Source organism: Bacillus rossius (assembly GCF_032445375.1).
Source record: "Bacillus rossius redtenbacheri isolate Brsri chromosome 9 unlocalized genomic scaffold, Brsri_v3 Brsri_v3_scf9_1, whole genome shotgun sequence".
In the NCBI taxonomy this organism is placed as follows: Eukaryota; Metazoa; Arthropoda; class Insecta; order Phasmatodea; family Bacillidae; genus Bacillus; species Bacillus rossius.
The window spans coordinates 17,359,847-17,378,143 of record NW_026962012.1 but is presented as its reverse complement, the minus strand read 5'-3'; the positions used below and the strand labels follow the sequence as shown (position 1 = coordinate 17,378,143).

At 36.6% G+C, this 18,297-nt stretch overlaps 1 protein-coding gene across 1 annotated transcript; it reads right to left on the bottom strand.

The window, feature by feature from the left end:
• Positions 1-6,187: 6,187 nt before the first annotated feature.
• On the bottom strand, positions 6,188-18,012 carry LOC134542665 (histone H2A-like). Its single transcript, XM_063387096.1, has 3 exons — positions 17,685-18,012; positions 14,594-14,801; positions 6,188-6,530 (listed from the first exon to the last, which is right to left on the bottom strand). The coding sequence occupies exons 1-3, from the start codon at positions 17,704-17,706 to the stop codon at positions 6,335-6,337; spliced, it is 426 nt and encodes a 141-aa protein (XP_063243166.1). The 5' UTR covers positions 17,707-18,012; the 3' UTR covers positions 6,188-6,334.
• Positions 18,013-18,297: the final 285 nt, after the last annotated feature.

The window sequence follows — 18,297 nt, the reverse complement described above, 5'->3', positions numbered from 1 at the left end:
AAGGGAGATGTGTGTGGTGCTTTTTAAGATTCAGTCAAACAGTTTAACAGATCCAGTGGTAAAGGTAGCTGCAGTAAACATTCTGGAGAAAGCAGATGCTACAACATGTTCCCAGGCCATTCTTGAGTGTATTAATAAATACAGTGTCAATTTCATGGACATTCAAGCAATTGTCACAGACTCAGCACGTTACATGACGAAATGTGTCACATCGTTGCAGGTCCTTTTTGGAGAGCACGTTGCCCATGTTCAATGCTGGGCCCACAAACTAGCTTTGGTAGGCAATTGCTTTTCCATTGGACTGAAAGAAGTAAATGAGGCTGTAATAAAGGTGAAAACTGCGTTTCTTAATACACGGAAAAGGAAACATCATTATTTGCAGTATCTATCAGAACATACAACTAAAGCTGCAAATTTGTTTCCAATGCCAGTAACAACACGCTGGAACTCGTGGTTCAGAGCAGTGTTTTATTTGGCAGAATATTTGGTTGACATTGTTAATTTCTTCAAGCTAGATGAAATGAAGGCTATCAACAATAGTGGTATTCACTATGTAGCTGGTGTTTCAGAAAAAGATGTGGCAATTGTTCTTGCTCAGTGCATATTTGTGAAAACTCACGCAGCTGATATTGTAAGCCTTCTCACAAAGCTTGAAGGTTCGCAGTACCCGACAGCACATTCCCTTTACGGGTATTTGAGTGATTTACTGAAAGGCTTCGAGGGCACATCAAAAGGTGTATTTGACTCCCCTTTTGAAACTTTCATGTCAGAATCATCTCTTACGACAAGCGACAAAGCACAAGTGAAACATAAATGTCAAAACTCATCAGCTCTTGCAATGACCAAACTTCAAAGTCTGATGAACAGTGATCCAAGTGCACACATCTTCAAAGCCATTAGCAAGCTGTTTAGCCCCAAAAACATTTTGCTAAATGAAACAAAAAGTGTTTTGTCTGTTTTTGACAACATCCCTGCATTTAATGGTGTGGACAATTCAGTTAGGTACAAAGGCTACGAATTCCTTAAAGAAGCTGTTCAGGATGCTGTCAAACATGAATTAATCGGATGTAGCAAAATTGCTGATGGCTTTGGGAGTGGAACATGAAGTATTCACAAAGGCAGCACTTAAGGCCATTTGGCTGCCCACCAACAATGTTGACAGCGAACGCCTTCTTAGTCACTACAATTTGGTGGTTACTGACAGGAGACAAAATTTAAAAGAAGAGAATATAGAAACATTTACCATGCTTTCATTTGATAGCTAATTTTGAGTGTTTGCAAGTAGATAAAACAATGACAATATTTACTTAGCTGGTGAAATGGTTGCATCTGTACTCTGTGTGTGTTGTTTTATACTCATTGTTTTTAGTTTTGTGAACTCAACAGTTTTTCGAATGTGGTAATGATTTTTTATTGTATCAACTCTTCATCCTTAATGAAAAAAAAAAAAAAAGTAAATACCATACAAAAATAACACCTATTTTCAATGAAAATAACACCTATTTCCAAGAAAAATAACACATATTTCTTAAAAAAATAAAACCTACATTTTCAGGTCTCTAGTCATAAGTATCGAATTTTCAGTGCTTCTCTGATATTTAATAAAAATATTGAGATATGGACAGGAGCTTAGTAGATGTTCCGGAAGCTACGCACTGAGAGGACTTTCTCAGGAATGCAGCAGTTTAAAAACTTGAAAATCGTGAAATCTTGAAACTAGTAATATTCGCGAACCCACTGCACAACAATAATAATGCAGCATATTAACATCAAATATAAAAGGCACAAAAAACAGACGCAAGTCGTTACGTTACAAAAAGAGTCGATAAAGAAGTTATGAAACTTGAAGTTCCACTTACCAATTATATTGATAGAAAACATGTCAAAACATGACAAGAAGAAGTTGGAACAGTTCAAGTTTAGAAGCATAGTTTTACATACTTGAAGATTAAAAAAAAATCAGCAAAATAACTACATAATAAAAAGAAATAAAATTTGGGAACTTATCCCATCCTGGAATGACTAAATCTTGATTCACATCCGGCACTCTCACTTGTACAACTACAGAACTCAGACAAATACAGTGGTTGCATCTGGCGTGAAGGATTCACTCTGTAGCGACACGGCAGTAGCCGAGGGACGCGGGATACATTGTGTATCAGAGAGCAGGCAGCCGAAAGTAGTGCGAGAGGTCAAGGCAGTTCAAACATGCAAGTATTAGGACCAGAGGGGGGAAGACATACAACTTCACAAGTAGTAGTCCGCGGAAGGGTAACAGTGAGCAGGCAGGCCAGGATGCTGTCAAATTGTGAAAAGGATTCAGACGCGGGGCAGAGGGGAAAATGAGGCAAGGTGCCATATCTCCAAAGTTTCAGATGAGACACTGGGAACGACTTGGGGAACTAGCCTGACAAAGATTAAGTGGGCATGTATAGTGGGCTGAACAAGTTCAAATTTTGGTTAAAATTCCTGCTAAAATAATAATTTAAAAATACAAATTTACAATTGTGCCAAGAAATGCTAATTGGTGGCACAGTGTGACGGACAGTGTCGATGTTGAGGTTATAAATTTCTTTGGTTTATATTTAAAGAGGCCTGAAGCCTAACAAGGAGGATGAATGTTTCGGTTGTTGTCTGCCCTAAGATAACGATGCTGAGTAGTGTTGGAGTCATGTCATGATTTGGTTGGATCTCCTGAATTTCCAGAGGACCTTCCAAAAATCCAACATGCAGTAGAAAAAAATTGGTGACAGTGCTACAATGTGTCAAACAGAATAAACTCATCAAACCTAGAGGCCATAAATGCTAAATAAAAAATAATTCATTTCCCTTCAATCTTTTGGATTATCAGTTACTAAAATCAAAATATTAAGATCAACCAGTTAGATCTTTCCTGTTTGTATTGCAGGTCACATCACTGTTGGTTGTGTTCATTGTATGCTTTAAAAAAAAATACAAGTTTGGATGCTTTCTCTATGCCTAACTTATTGAGTACTTTAGAATGCACAAATCCATTTGATGAGAAGAGACTCTACACTTGCTGAAGTAGCTTGTGCTGTAAGTAAATGTTCAACAGAGAAGAAAATAAAAACTTTATCTTTGTATTTCTCAATGTCATTCTTCTGACTTCTCCACCACTCGTAGGTTGTAACCTGTGATGTTACGTCATCCTCAAAAAGCAATTTTTGGAAAGGTAAACTTTTTGATTGAAATTTAACAATTAATGGAAACAGTGAACTCGTCGAGTACCTTGATTCTGCAAAATCAAATGCTATGCGTGTTTCTTCTTCAGTCAAATCAAAAAGTAATAATTCTTTTCCTTTTGGATGCAGCATATAAACTAAAAAAAATGAGCAGGTGTAAGTGCCATATGGCATCTTTTTTGGAATTTTTGTATGCCTTTTTTATCCTTTGTGGCTTCCATTTTCATTTGAACATTTTTCCACATGAACACTGACTTATAAATAGTTCATGTATTTTTCTGAACTTTATCAAAGGTCAATGGCAATAGGCTTCAAAAAGAAAGTAAGTCCTCTACATTACGTTTCAAAGCCATGTTAGAAATTTGGTTTTGTGCTACTTTATTAATAGTGTCACAATGTTCCTCACAAATTTGTAACAGAGTTCCCCAAACTTTCAGGTATGTCTCAAGGCAATCTACCATTGTATTCCAGTGGACTTCATTTGGAGGATTAATTTTTGAACAGAATACAGTATTGTCTGTTAACATGCATTAGCAAAGTGGTTGTTTCTGAAATATTTTATTATGTGTGAAACATGTTCTGCCACAATAGGAATGTTAAAGTCATTTGCTAACAAGTTTAATATGTGAGCTGAACATTCACAAGTTATGATATTCAAATCTTCTAGTTGGCACGTTTTCGACACATTAGCAGCATTATCAGCAACAACCGAGCGAACCTTGTACCTGAAGTCCTCCTCACACATTTTTATGCTGTTCACAGCCACTTTTCCAATTAATTGGCAGTGTGAGTATGACTATATGTGTCAATTGTGTTCACTAAATATACATTACCCGATTTAGTCGTAATTGTAGCACATATTATTGGTTCATTATGAACATTTGACCAGCCGTCAAATCCAAGACGCATACTTTAATTTTAAAGAGTAAGAGAACAAGTTTTCTTTTCTTCGTCATAAATAGGATTTAGTAACGGACCACTTGTCCGTTGATCAAACTATGTAGGAATCCATTGATATGTTACTTTTAAATTTTCTTTTCTTTCTGCAAAAGTATATTTTGACCCAGTACCTTCATTTGAAGAAGTCGCAGATGATATGATGGATGGATGTATGAGTTTTACTTGTGGAAGCTGTAATGCAGTCTGAAAAAGAAATGTTTATCTCATTAATAGTTCCATATTACAAAAAGGAAAAAAAAAAAGACAGTTTACCTCTTAATTAGTCAAAACCTATTATAGACAACTTAGTTACATGTTTTGCTACTGCCAGGTTTTCAGTGCTAACTGCATAAAGCTGGGATCACGCATGGAAATTAAGATAAGGATTTAGAATTATGCAGCAAGTGTCGATACTGCACTGTCTTTGATACACCATGACAATATTGTTGGATATAATTTCAGAATAATAATAAACATAATTTTTTTTTTCCAGGCTATAAAAATCCCTAATTATCATAAAATATTATTTCCTGGTATCAAAATAATTAAAATATTATTTTAGACTATCAAAAATCAATAATAAAAGTCGAACTTGAATACAATGCTTGAAATGTAAACAGTCAAAAGCAAAATAAAATATGAGCAAGCTTACTGATATTTATATGCGACTTGTTTAATGTTAAAAATGAAAACTTCATACATTCCTAAATGACTTGGTTTCATATAAATTACAATATGTAGCACATTTAACACAACCATGTTTTCTGTTTAAATCAAGACACTTGATGGATCTTACCTGCATCATATTCATTACCTTGCGTAGCTGAACTTTCACATTTGGATAGATGATTTTTCATTCTGAGGACTTGACCTTGCAGTTCATTGCCACATTTATTACATTTGGCACTCACACCTTTCCTCAATTCCTTCTTAACTTTTTCAAATGAAAGCCATACAACATCCCACTTTCTGCCACTCATGTTGAACCAGAAAAATTAAAACATCAAAGAACTGAAGTCCGGAAAATCTGCACATCAGACTGGGGCTTTACCACAGAAAAAGTATTTCACCATACGAAGAGGATCCTACACAGAATGGGTGTTTCCCATAGAATGGGGATTTACAGTAAAGTTGAGGATTCCCCACAGAAGAAGGGATTATTTATTTAATACTATTTTAAATTTTAGGAGTATTAGGCTGGGTATGATTTATAACTTATTCATATAATATAAATGATGAGATCTTCATTATGTAATTTTTTTGTTCCTGTAAATCACAAGATACATTAATGAGCAAACTTTTGTAGTTATTAGAGTGGAGTTAGACCTTTCATAAAATAATTAAAATATTATATTTAGAAATAAATAATTAAAAAAAAAATTATACCAGTGTGGTTTAAATCAGCCAACCCAGTACTACAAATGTACTATTGGTAGGGGTTGAAGCCCCTTGAATAGTTAATAGTATCCTCCTTGTACACTTATCATTTTCCTGTCCCTTTAAATACCTATTAAAGAATTAGAATAGGATGTTACAATATTTCACTATTCAAAACTCGAGTGATAATTTATTTAAATATCTTAGCAACAGTCCCAAATTTTCTAATACCTACCTTTTGTCCCGAATTATTACTTATTTATTGTCTAGCATTTTTCTAGCAAAAGAAATACAATACCTCAAATTTATTCATAACCATACAAAAACTGTTGCAAGCCTAGCTAACATCTGCAGTTTTTTTTATAACACCACTTGGAAAAGTAATTCTCCCCCACCCAAACATATCACCAATTGTGGAGTGCAGTTCACTGTATAAGCATCAGAACCATTTTATCCTATGACGACAAAAAAAAAAAGCTCTAAGCAAGAGCAGTCCATTTAAGTGACAAACAAAAGTTTAGAAAACCATAAGGCTTCGCATGGCCCTTGAACAGCCGGCAAATAATTATTATTAAAAGGTTTTACGTGGCAGCTACAGCTTAACTCAGCTTGCTGGGCGACTGTACGCAGGTCGCTAATAAGGACTGGCAAAGAAAAAACGAAACACATAAAAAATACATAAGTTTAATCTTAAAAACAGCATACGTTGAAATTTTTTATTTTTTGGTGATTCACACACGCTCTGGAATCGCAACAGTTCTACCGCACCGGCCAGTCACACTGAAAGAGCTGCGTGAGGAGCGCCGGCTCAGTACTCAGTACTCCTGGGACTGCGACTGGGACTTGGCCTTGCCGCCCTTGGCGGGCGCCGGGGCCTGGCTGGCCTTCTTGGGCAGCAGCACGGCCTGGATGTTGGGCAGCACGCCGCCCTGCGCGATCGTCACGCCCGACAGCAGCTTGTTCAGCTCCTCGTCGTTGCGCACGGCCAGCTGCAGGTGGCGCGGGATGATCCTGCCAGCACGGCCCCACGCACGTCACGCACGCGATCCCCCGCCTCTCACGGGCGGGGCGGTGCGACATCCACTACATCACTCTACTGCAGACCAGAGCATTTTGATGACCACCATCACCGATACATGAATTATTCAATAACAAAGGCAATTATCAGACGTCACAGCTTTTTAGAATGGAAAAAAAAAATGGATAACACGATTTTCACACTACATATGTCCCTAAATATACTCCAAAGGGATGGTTTCACAATTCCTACCAGTTTGTAAAAAAAATTTCTATTTCTTACATTACAATACCCGTTCTTTTATACTGCAGCCGCCATTCATTACTTTCCCTTGATAAATAGGAATATATGTTTTCCATATACTGAATTAACCCTGCAAGGAAGGTTTCTTAATTCCCACTGGTTTGTAAAAAAATTAATTACAGCTTACATTACAATACGTATGTATTCATGGAATCGCTGACGTTCATTGTTTATGTTCACCCAATGTAGGCGGTGTTGTAATAATTAAATTCGTTAAAATAACTACTGTATTGCAGTTTTAAGGAAATTTTAATGCTTGTATTTTTATTGTAATCAGATAAATTGTATTACGAAATGTTTGTTTTGTAATTTTGCATTTAAAGTACATACTATTTTGAGTCACGTTGTAACGAACGAGTCTAATGAGAGCCAAAATTTGAATTGTTAACATTGTTCATTTTTTGTGAGGAATACGTGCTGTGCATTGAAGACACATTACATTTTGCAGTCTTTCCAGGGAATTCTTCGATTACAACCATTGTATATTCTGTGTTCATTTATTGCTGGTGTTTCATGTATCCAAGCTTATCCCAAGACACAATTTTACACAAACCTAAACAATCTTGTTAAACTGTGCTTCCAGACACACACACCTCCAGCACCAATGAGTGAGCTGAGCCTCAGACGTGGCAGTAAACACGGCGCTCCGAGCACCTCGACGGGCGGCGGACACACGGAACACTCGCCCGGAGACACTTCCAGGAGCGTTCAGATTTGCGCAGTGATGTCATCCCTGGCTCAGCTCTGCCACTGTTCCAGCACTGCTGGAAGTCCAGTGGTGACGGATAGTCAAGTGTTTAGAGGCCTCACTACTGTTTGTTCTGTTCACGATCACTACTGACATGCACTTATAACATTGCAAAAATGCCAAAAACCCAAATTTTTATGCTAACTTCTGCCCCCCCCCCCCCCCTTTTTTTGGGTGAAAATTAGAATTTTTCAATTTATTTAAACTACAGAAAATACACTTCCAAAACCTCAGAATACTGTAAAGTTTACAAGTTAAATATTAAATAACATTAACCTATACTATTGTTTTCCATAACCACATGGGCCCCAATTTGCAACAAAAAAAAAAAAAGTCTGAATCCACCGGCCTACCCCGATTCGTTCCAGGAAAACAGAGCACTAATCAAATACTTTCTTTCCAAATTTTAGTCTGATTGGGAAACAAATTTTTTTGATTATCATACACTCCTAATGGAAAAAATGATAATAAAACCAAACCAAACATTTAATATTAAACAGCAACCATTAAATATTATAAACAATATATATATAAAATGAGCATTAAAATTAAGAATATATTACTTCTGTGTTAAGTGTTTTCAATAAAAACTCACCAATGTTAGCTGTGCTATGTCCCTAGCTTTAAATCTTCTCAATTTAGTTCTTTTCAATGCTTTTAGCCTTTTCTTGTCTACGTGACAAAACAAGCTGACATATTGTAACAGAAATGAAACGCAGACAAACAATAAATACTTTTTCACTATTGGAAATAAAAGGTCTAAATAACTCGCAAGCAATAATTTCCGTACAACCATAATGTAATTTTTTCCCCGTACAAACTAAATAAAACCATAAAAAATTGGCAAGTACCTATGCAATGTGTGACTTTGTGGTACTATTAGATCAGAATGTGCAGAATTTATTAATACACCTATCCCTCACTTAGCACGACTAATTTGTTCCTAAAAATGCTCATGTTATTCGAAAGCATTCTCAACCATTAATTTCCATAAATAGCAAGGCTAATTTATTTAATGTGTTCCAAAATTGTGTAGGAAAATATACTTTACGTAATATAAATGCGTAGAACAACACTCAACAATAAATATGTCACACTATTAATCTTTATATGGCTCCCATCTCACTTTGTATGGCAAGTAAGACACCACGTAAAGGGAGATACGTGGTTATGTACTTCGTCAGTCGGCTGGCTGACTTGCCCGCCCGGGCGTGACCAACTCACGTCGCGTACCTTTCCAAACCATCCTTTACTGACAGTGAAACCGATTATACTGTCCGAATAATAACATTTTAATTTTTCAAAAATTAAAGTGCTTATCGTGTTTTATCACATAAATCGTCTTACATTTTATACTAAAATAAAGTGTGAATGGTGTGCCATTTTTATGCGGAAAAAAAAAAACAGTTAGGTAAAGTTATTCACAAAAACAAAACCCATTTAAGGAAAGTACGTTAATTTAAAAATTAGATTATAAAAAAGCACGCTAAACAATTTAAATTAATAAGTCATGAAACAAAAACCTTACTTCAAATTTAAATAGAAAAACAAAATCTGTGACCTGAATGCGAGCCTGAACTAACGTGTAACTATCGTTGTAGTACACACCACGAAAGAGTGCTGGCTATCAAATGCAGTAAACTCGGCACAAGACAGAGCGCGCGCGTTGCATGCACTCGGCGAGATATCAATATCGATATTCGACTACGTGTGTGCGCTCTATACAGGAAGAAACATAGCCAAACATGAATCCAACAAGCACTGGCTACATTTTTATAAGCGGTACACCGCAGCGACGCAGACGATCAGATACAGGTTATAACGTTTAAAAACGTCTTTAAAAGAAAATTTACACATCAGACAAGTTTGTATTTCCGTTAATTAAATAAGTAAGTGGTAATGTCCGAATAAATATTAGATTTCTACTTTAAAATACATTGTTTTATACGGAAAAAATACCCACACAAAGCGCTCTGAATCTAATAGCGGGACCAAAAACACCATGGAACGTTTACGCGAGAGGTTTTTATTATCCAAATTTTGACACCCTAAAATATAGGTGCGACGATTATGCGATAAAAGAGGGTATATTTAGAGTATGTAAATGAGACCAGTCGACACCTGGTACAATCAAATCACCGATTATTAGTAGATTATCTTGTGAACTCCCATAGTTATCTTGAAGATCTTCAAAGTAAGTTGTATATGTTGAGGGAGATGTTTGAGGGGGGAATATTGATATATTCCCAATGGCTAGAAATTTATAGAAGGGTTTTTAATTTTATCCAAAACACTTCAATTCCGAGACGGTTAAATAAATGCGTAGGTATTACATAATATTTTTGTATTTGTTTGTTGTTTACTGCAATTAAAACCACTCCAACTCTTTCCATCAAATTTGTGCCGGGTGTCTTATCAGTTCTAAAAAACAAGTTTATACTGTTATTACTAAACCATGTTTCTGTAACACATATTAAATCATTATCAAAATGTGAAAGGTAATCCAAAAATTTGATGGCCTTGACTCGTACGCTTTGACAGAAAAGCAAACCCCTTATAGATAAACTGCACAGAGATTTAACGAGATGCTCCTCCAGGCACCAAGGAAGAAGTAGAAGCATATGTAGCAGCAGAAGATGTGGATGCATTAGTGATGGTGGATATGCTGGGGATCTCAGCTGTGGAAACATTGCTTAAGAGTTGCCGAGGTGTAGTTTCCCGTAGAAGGGGCTTATCTGACAACTGCTGGGCCAGAATCCAATATTATTAGTTCTGTTGGTGTCTTCATCCAGAACCTCCTTACGGAAGGAAGCATTTAAATAAATTTTTTTTTTAAGTTTGGTCACTTTTACTTGTGCCTTATAGAGTTTGCTAGATATATATTCAATAATTTCTTACTCTTGAACAATTGTGTCAAATCTGGCCATAAAGAGAGCTTTTTTCTTAATTGCAGAATTAGGTATCATTTTGAGCGTGGATATATTTTGAATTCTCACGTTCATAGGCATATTTGGATTTAATTCAGCACAACCTAATACAATCTTCCAATAACCTTCTAGATCTTTGTCTTTCTAATCTATCCCATTGTGTGGTTGAAAAAGCTGTCGAATCTCTGGTCAAAGAGGATATCTATCATCCTACCCTACTTATTAACCTACTTATTGAGGCGACCTCATACAATTTTACTCCAGATTCTATTTTCAGAAACTACAAAGCTGGCGATTAAGTCTATATAACTCTCTAAAAACCCACAATTGGGATGAATATTATAACACTGATGTAAATGCTCTTGTAGATCAACTTACATCTTGTATCTGTGATAAAATCAATACTCACATTCCATTATCCACACGTAAGGCCTCTAAACATCCTTATTGGTTCTCTGGTGATTTAATTCATGCCTTAAAATCTAAAAAACACTTTCATAAACTCTATAAAAGAAACAATAATACTCAGTATTACCTTCTTTTCTCTAAATATAGAGCACTAGTTAAAAATCTTATTAAGCGTGATAAAACTAATTGGAATCGTAGTATCAATAATAAGGTTAAGAATAACCCTAAAAAATTCTGGAGATATGTCAATGTTATGAAAAATGGTTATAGTGAATCTCATTCTCTTAATGTCAATGGTGATATCTGTAATGATCCAGGTATTCTATCTAATGTCTTTGCTAAGTACTTTGCTAGTGTATATGTACCATCCACCAACCACCCTCGTATCCCTGATCCCGATATTATTCACGATTCAATTCCTGTATTTTGCTTATCAGAGAGCCAGGTCTTATGGGAAATTAAATCATTAAAACCAACTATGTCTACTGGTCCTGACGGTATACCAAATTTCATTATTAAAGGCTGCTCTTTTATTCTAATGCCTCTATTGTTGCATCTATTTAATACAAGTCTAAAATCACAAGTATTTCCCACTAAATGGAAAATAGCTAAGGTTATTCCCATACATAAAAAGGGTAGTAAACTCAGTGTATTTAATTATAGGCCTATATCATTATTAAATGGCTTTACTAAAATCTTTGAAAAAATAATATTTAAACATATTAACTTCCCAATAAACAACAGATTAGCTCCTAATCAGCATGGCTTTAGAAATAGTATGACAACTTCTACTGACAAGGTCGGGGGATTCGGTAGTATTTATAACGTACTTTTAGTGGGCGCCACCGTGTCTAGGGGGCACGGACCCGGCGAGAAGACTCTGTCTCAGGCGTGACGTAGCCCGTGTGGCGGCGTGACTGGTTTCCCCCTTTCGCAATTACCTTAACCACGCAGTGGGATCTCAGGGCACCCCACACGCCGACAAACAACACTCGAAGCACGCAAACACAATGGCTCTATGAAAAGCCTTCCTCGGAGAGCCGGAACGGAGCGTCTCTCTCCAGCTGGCGACGGGAAGCGACTGCACAAGCAATAATGGCCGCAGAGGTAGCGGGGAGAAGAGAGGGGGGGGGGGGGGGGGGGTGTTTGGTGCCAAGCGCCCTGAACAGTTACCCTGTCTCCCGTCGTGCCGCGGACGTGGTTAGTGATTTAAATGCATAAAAATTACAATAAATTTTAATATAAAACATATGGCACTTGGGGAACAAAACAAAAGATTTGCACAGTATTATTATATCTTGGGGAGCGAAGCACTGATTCTACAGCGCCCTCTTGCGGCGGCGCGCTATTTAAAACACGTCAGCCGGGAGGATTAACAGGAGGGGAGGGAGGTGGTGGCACATCGGGCTCAGATGGGCGTAGCCCTGGACGACGTCACTACTAATCTTCTCTCATTTATTAATCCTATATACAATAAAGTTACAACAAGGGGGCAGGTTGATGCATGTTATTTTGATCTGGCTAAAGCCTTTGATACTGTCAATCACTCCATTTTACTAGCTAAACTTTCTAATTTCGGTCTCTGTAATAATTATATAACCTGGTTTTACTAGTTACCTTAAAGATAGATGTTTCTTTGTTTCACTTAATAAAAACACTTCTACTTTATATCATGCTACTTCTGGTGTGCCTCAAGGGGGTACTTTATCTCCCTTATTATTCAATATTTATATCAATGATATTTTTAAAGTTCTTCATCATACTACTGGTTTTCTGTTTGCTGACGATCTTAAAATATCCAGAGAAATTTCCTCCTTAAATGACTGTCTGCTTCTTCAATCTGATATTACTGAAATTGATAATTGGTGTAAAATGAATTTAGTTTCACTTAACAAAGATAAAACAAAAATTATTTCTTTCACAAGGAAAATTTATCCAGTTAAATATGATTATTTTCTTGACAACTCAAAAATTTCCAAAGCTCTAGTATAAAAGATCTTGGTGTTATTCTTGACTCCAAACTATTCTTTCATCAACATGTTAATTCTTTAGTATCCTTTTCCCGTAGAACCTTATTTTTAATAAATTATATAACTTACTATGCATCTAATACTGATTCCATTCTTACTCTTTATTTGTCCTTAGTTAGAAGTAAACTCGAATATTGCTCAGTTATCTGGAACAGTATTAACACCACTGATAGTGACAAAATTGAATCCATACAAAATAAATTTTTCAAAATAATTAGTTCTAGACACCATCAATTACCCAAATTAGAATCTCTTTCAAATTGTCACATCCATCTGGATGCCCTGTTTGTGTTTAAGTGCTATAGTTCAAAAATTAATTGCTTATACTTACTTGATAACTCTGGTATTCGAGTCCCGCAGTTCAAAAGCCGCCTTCGATCCCTATCATGTTCCTTACACAATAATAATGATTTAATTTACAGACTTATCTCAAATTTCAATAAATATGAAAATTTTATTAAAAACTTTAAATTTTAATTTTTTATGATTACCCTAATATCTTGAGTAATTTTATAATCCTGTTTATTCTTCCCATTCTAGATCATTTAGTTAAGATTATCTCAGTTGCTGTTTTGTTTTGTTTGTTATTGTGTCGTCTTTTATTATCCTGTGTATGCTGTATTTATTCGCTTGTATGTGTCGTCTTTTATTATCCTGTTTATGTTGTATTTATTCGCTTGTATGTGTCGTGTTTTTATTACTTGTTCTGTGCACACCTCCAAAGCTTCGGCTGTTGGTGTGCATGTCACAAATATAATAAATAAATAAATAAATAAATAAATATTTTTAATGTAACTTTCACGTTTGTTTTCAAGGCTATCTTCGGGTTTGGACTTGCATCTGTGTTGTACCACGGCCAAGAAATTGCTGTACACGCGTTGGTTATTGTCGACTGGGCTCCTGACGCTACGCGATGGGTTCACGTGGATTTTGAAGGAGTTTTTTCGTCTGGGACCTAAACATGTTCCCGTGAGAGTATAGGTCTATTTCACATATATTAACATCATTTAGGGGTAAGGTGGATTCTGAAAAGTCGGACTCATTAAGCAATGAAGTATTGATTCCGATTTTTTTTTCACTGAACTAACTAGACAAAAACTAAGTAAACATAGAGACTGCGGAGAGCACACAAACACGTCCGTCGGCAACTACTGGAAGACATGGTGGCTGATAAGATAAGAACTGAGTGAGGGGGTAAGGGGAAGCCTCACTCTGCGCTGGGAGTGGAACCCGGACTGCCTCGGAGGGACATGCTTCAGCCGCCGTGGCCTGTCAGGAGCCGGTCTCCAGTGCAGCCCTCACGACAGTGTTCGTGGTCTACAGCTGGAAATCACCGATGATCACAGGCTGGGTTCCATTTGTTATTTACGTTACGACCACCATATTGGTTCCTATTAATGTTGCAATTCGCGTTAAGGCCGCCATCTCGAAAATCAGTAAATTTGATGCCAGAAATTCGGGAAAAATTCTAAAATTCATCAAAAAAAATTCACTCATTCAAGTAGGTAATGATTGATTCGAAACTTGGTTCGATCCCTGGTCGAAACAAAAAAATAATAATTGTATGTAAAAATAACACCGGAATGCGACAAGCCAGACGCGTGCGAAGGCAACTGGAGAGAGAGGGGGAAGACACGCACCTGGTCTTCTTGTTGTCGCGCGCGGCGTTGCCGGCCAGCTCCAGCACCTCCGCGGCCAGGTACTCCAGCACGGCAGCGAGGTAGACCGGGGCGCCCGCCCCCACGCGCTCCGCGTAGTTGCCCTTGCGCAGCAGGCGGTGGATCCTGCCCACGGGGAACTGCAGCCCCGCCCGGCTGGAGCGCGACTTGGCCTTGCCCTTGGCCTTGCCTGCACACACGCCCGCGCTCACCTCAACACTGCTCCACTTTACGCAGTACCAACATTCACATTTCCCCCCCCTAAATGTACCGTAGTTTGTAAAAAAAAAACTACAACCTATTTTTTTTCCATTCCCGTACTTTTAAAAAAATTGCCCAAATTTTCGCAAAATCTAATTTTTGCTATATATTTGAGGAGACACTTATGAAGGACTGGAAATAAAAATTTGGAAACATTTATGGGACATACTCTTTTGAGTACATATCAAAAGTAATGTTAACATATGGTTGTTTATTAGATGATTAATAAGTGGCAAATTAAAAAAAAATTCTGACAACAATTTTAGTGTACCACTGTGCCTAATCTATAGGTATTAATAATAAAAATGTCAGAGGTAGCTAAATTCAATTCTTAAAGGGGTAAAAAGGAGTAAATAAGGTTTTAACTTTTTAAGATAAATTATTATATCTCCAAATCTAATCAGGCATTAGAAAATATATTGGGCACAATTAATAAATATACAAAAGCTATCACCATTTACCATTTTACGACATTCAAATCCTAAAGGGTGTAAAAAGGGAGAGGTTTTAAAACGAAAAATGAACACTTCCAGTTCAATTAGAACCACAGGTAAGAAAATAAGAAAAAGAAAAAAAAAACAACTTGCACGTTGAGTTAGTTCAAGGTAGGTACTTTGAACATAATTCTGTCCACTGTAGACTTTCACATTAACTTGTCCGATACCTTGCACCTGAAGACTACGTCCATCACCGAGAACACATTTATTCGATACTGGTGTAAAGTTCATGAGGAGGCCACGTTCGAATGTCATATGTTCACTTGCTCCACTGTCCATGATCCAAGAGGTGGATCTTTTATGGTCCTCCAAATCACTTACACTACGCAATACACTTTCTGACATTACAAAGGCATTTTCATGTTTAGGCCTATACCTACCTTTGCTTGCACTGAAACTTAAGATGTCCTTGCCACATTCAAAAACTTTCGTAAGTCTTTATCCTCTCTGCATTGGTTTGCCACATTCCCAGGAATCCACACTTGAAACACTTTAATCCCCCTGTCTTCTAGACTGTGTTCCCTCTATATGATCCTGCCACCATAGCCACATCCTCATCCTTGATTTTAGACCTTAACCTCTCTTCTTCCACTAGTAGTCTTGCCACCAGGTCTTTTGTTTACTAGTTTCTACAGATTCCCATGCTGTCACAAAGTGACCAAATCTATCTGGCAGTGACATTAATATTTTTGTAATCGTGAACTGTTCCTACACTTCTTCTCCTGCCTGTTTAAGCAAGTGACAATTCTTGTATTTTTGACAAATATGTAACCATGTCAGGACCCTGCTCGTACGGAACACGTCGCCGGCCTACACAATATAAACATCGCTGGTGCGAAGATCACCCATGACTGTTATAAGCATTCCGGGCCCATAACCTGTTGTCAGTCTTTCACAAAAAAAAGACACTTCGTGATGCTGTAAACCATAGGTATCCTTTTATTCACATAATAACAGTCATTCTCCCACACACCTTTCCCCTCATTTTATAACTCTCTAAACTAAAGCAGTGCTACCTACTGGGTAGCTACTACTATATATACGACACAAAATATCTTTATTGCCAATAACACTTTTGACATACCTACTGAACTAAAACAGCAAGCAAAATGTACCATAGGATCAAGCCAACAGGATCATGCCATCTGGATCAACCCTTCAGGATCCAGGGATAAACTTGGATAAATGAATCACCAGCCATAATGAACACAATATATATGATGACTGTAACCACAGAATTCCCTGGAGAAACTTCCAAGTTCAAAGTGTCAGCTACTTCAGTGCACAGCGCGTACTCCTCACAGATAATGGCAGTTAACAATTCAATTAAAATTTTAGGCTCCCATTAGAACTGCTTGTTACAACATGACTCAAAATAGTACGTACTTAAATTGCAATGTAAAAAAAAAACCATTTAGTTATACAATTACATACTTATTCTAATTAAACAATAAATATGAAATAATAAAAATTAAAACTACCTTACAACTGCAATAGTAGTTATTTAAACAAATTTCATTATTACAACACCTACATTGACTAAAGTTCTTCAAAAAGAATACAGAGGTATTGTAACATAGGTAAGCTGTAAACTGTTATTTTTTTATTTTCAAAAACCTGTAGGAATTAAGAAACCTTCCTTCCAGGATTAATTCAGGAATGTTTCTAGTATATGGAAAACACATATTCCTATTTATGGGTTAACAGCCTGAACCTAGCGACAGCAGGTAAAAATGCAGGTATTAAAATGTACAATACAAAATTTTTATTTTATTACAAACTAGTGGGAATTACGAAACCATCCCTTGGGAGTAAATTTAGGGACATGTGTAGTGTGTGAAAACAATGTTTCACGATTTTTTCTTTCCGTTCTTAAAAGCCGCGACGTCCAATAATTACCAATTATATTAAGGAAAAGCTACTTAACTTTAACCCCCAATTTCCCTCGACTTCATAGCTCTGCCCACTAGCGAGTTTCTATAAACCTAGGACTATAAAGTTTTCAAAATAAATATAGAAAAATCAGTAGAGCTCAAAAACATCATTTTTGGAATTGTTTTTACAAAAAAGCCTATTAGGAAACCACCCAAGTAAATTATTATTTCCAGTACTACTACATCGAGCTTACCGGCATATATAATTATATAAATACAACCTATTAGCAGTTAAAAGAATAACTTATGTTTTCAAAAGGCATTTCAAGTACTAAGTTAGAAACGAAGTAACATTGCTTATGGGTAAATATACAATTTTACGAAAATAACCTTTAACATAAATAGCTAAACTAAATTCAATTAAAGTGAAAAGAAACTTACCTCCTTTACCACGCCCAGACATAACGGAAAAAAAATAACAAACACTGCAAACTACTTAACAAAAACCTCGAACACTTTTGCCTCTCAAAAATCTGTTTCCAGTAACCGTTTTCGTGTGGCGGGCAAAAAAAAAAAGTACAAATGGCGGGAAAAAAATACACTTGTATCCAATAACATGTGATATAGTATCCAAAACTATTGAGAAACAAAGAAATTACTTTCAAACTGAATTCATAAAATGAAAAACCAATTAACATACTCCTTAAAATTTAAGTTTTTTAAACACCCGTAAATTTGAGACTTTCTTCCTTATAGTTGAAATTGGTTTGTTTTACTCGGTCTCAATTTGACCTGTTTACTCTAGGGGTGACCTTGCGCGTTTTACTTACCGAAAACAGTTTTGAGGATGGTTGTTTTACTCAAGGGAGTAAGATGGTCAGGCCATACTCTCTATCGTCCTCCTCTCGAGGAAGAGTTGGGTGGCAAGGTCTTTATAGACATTAGCTGCGAGGTTATTTCGGCCCGAACATTTTCTTTTATGTTGCTCGTAATGTTCAGTGCATTGTATTTCTTAGGAAAATACATAGGTAACATATGCATCACATTACAAGTA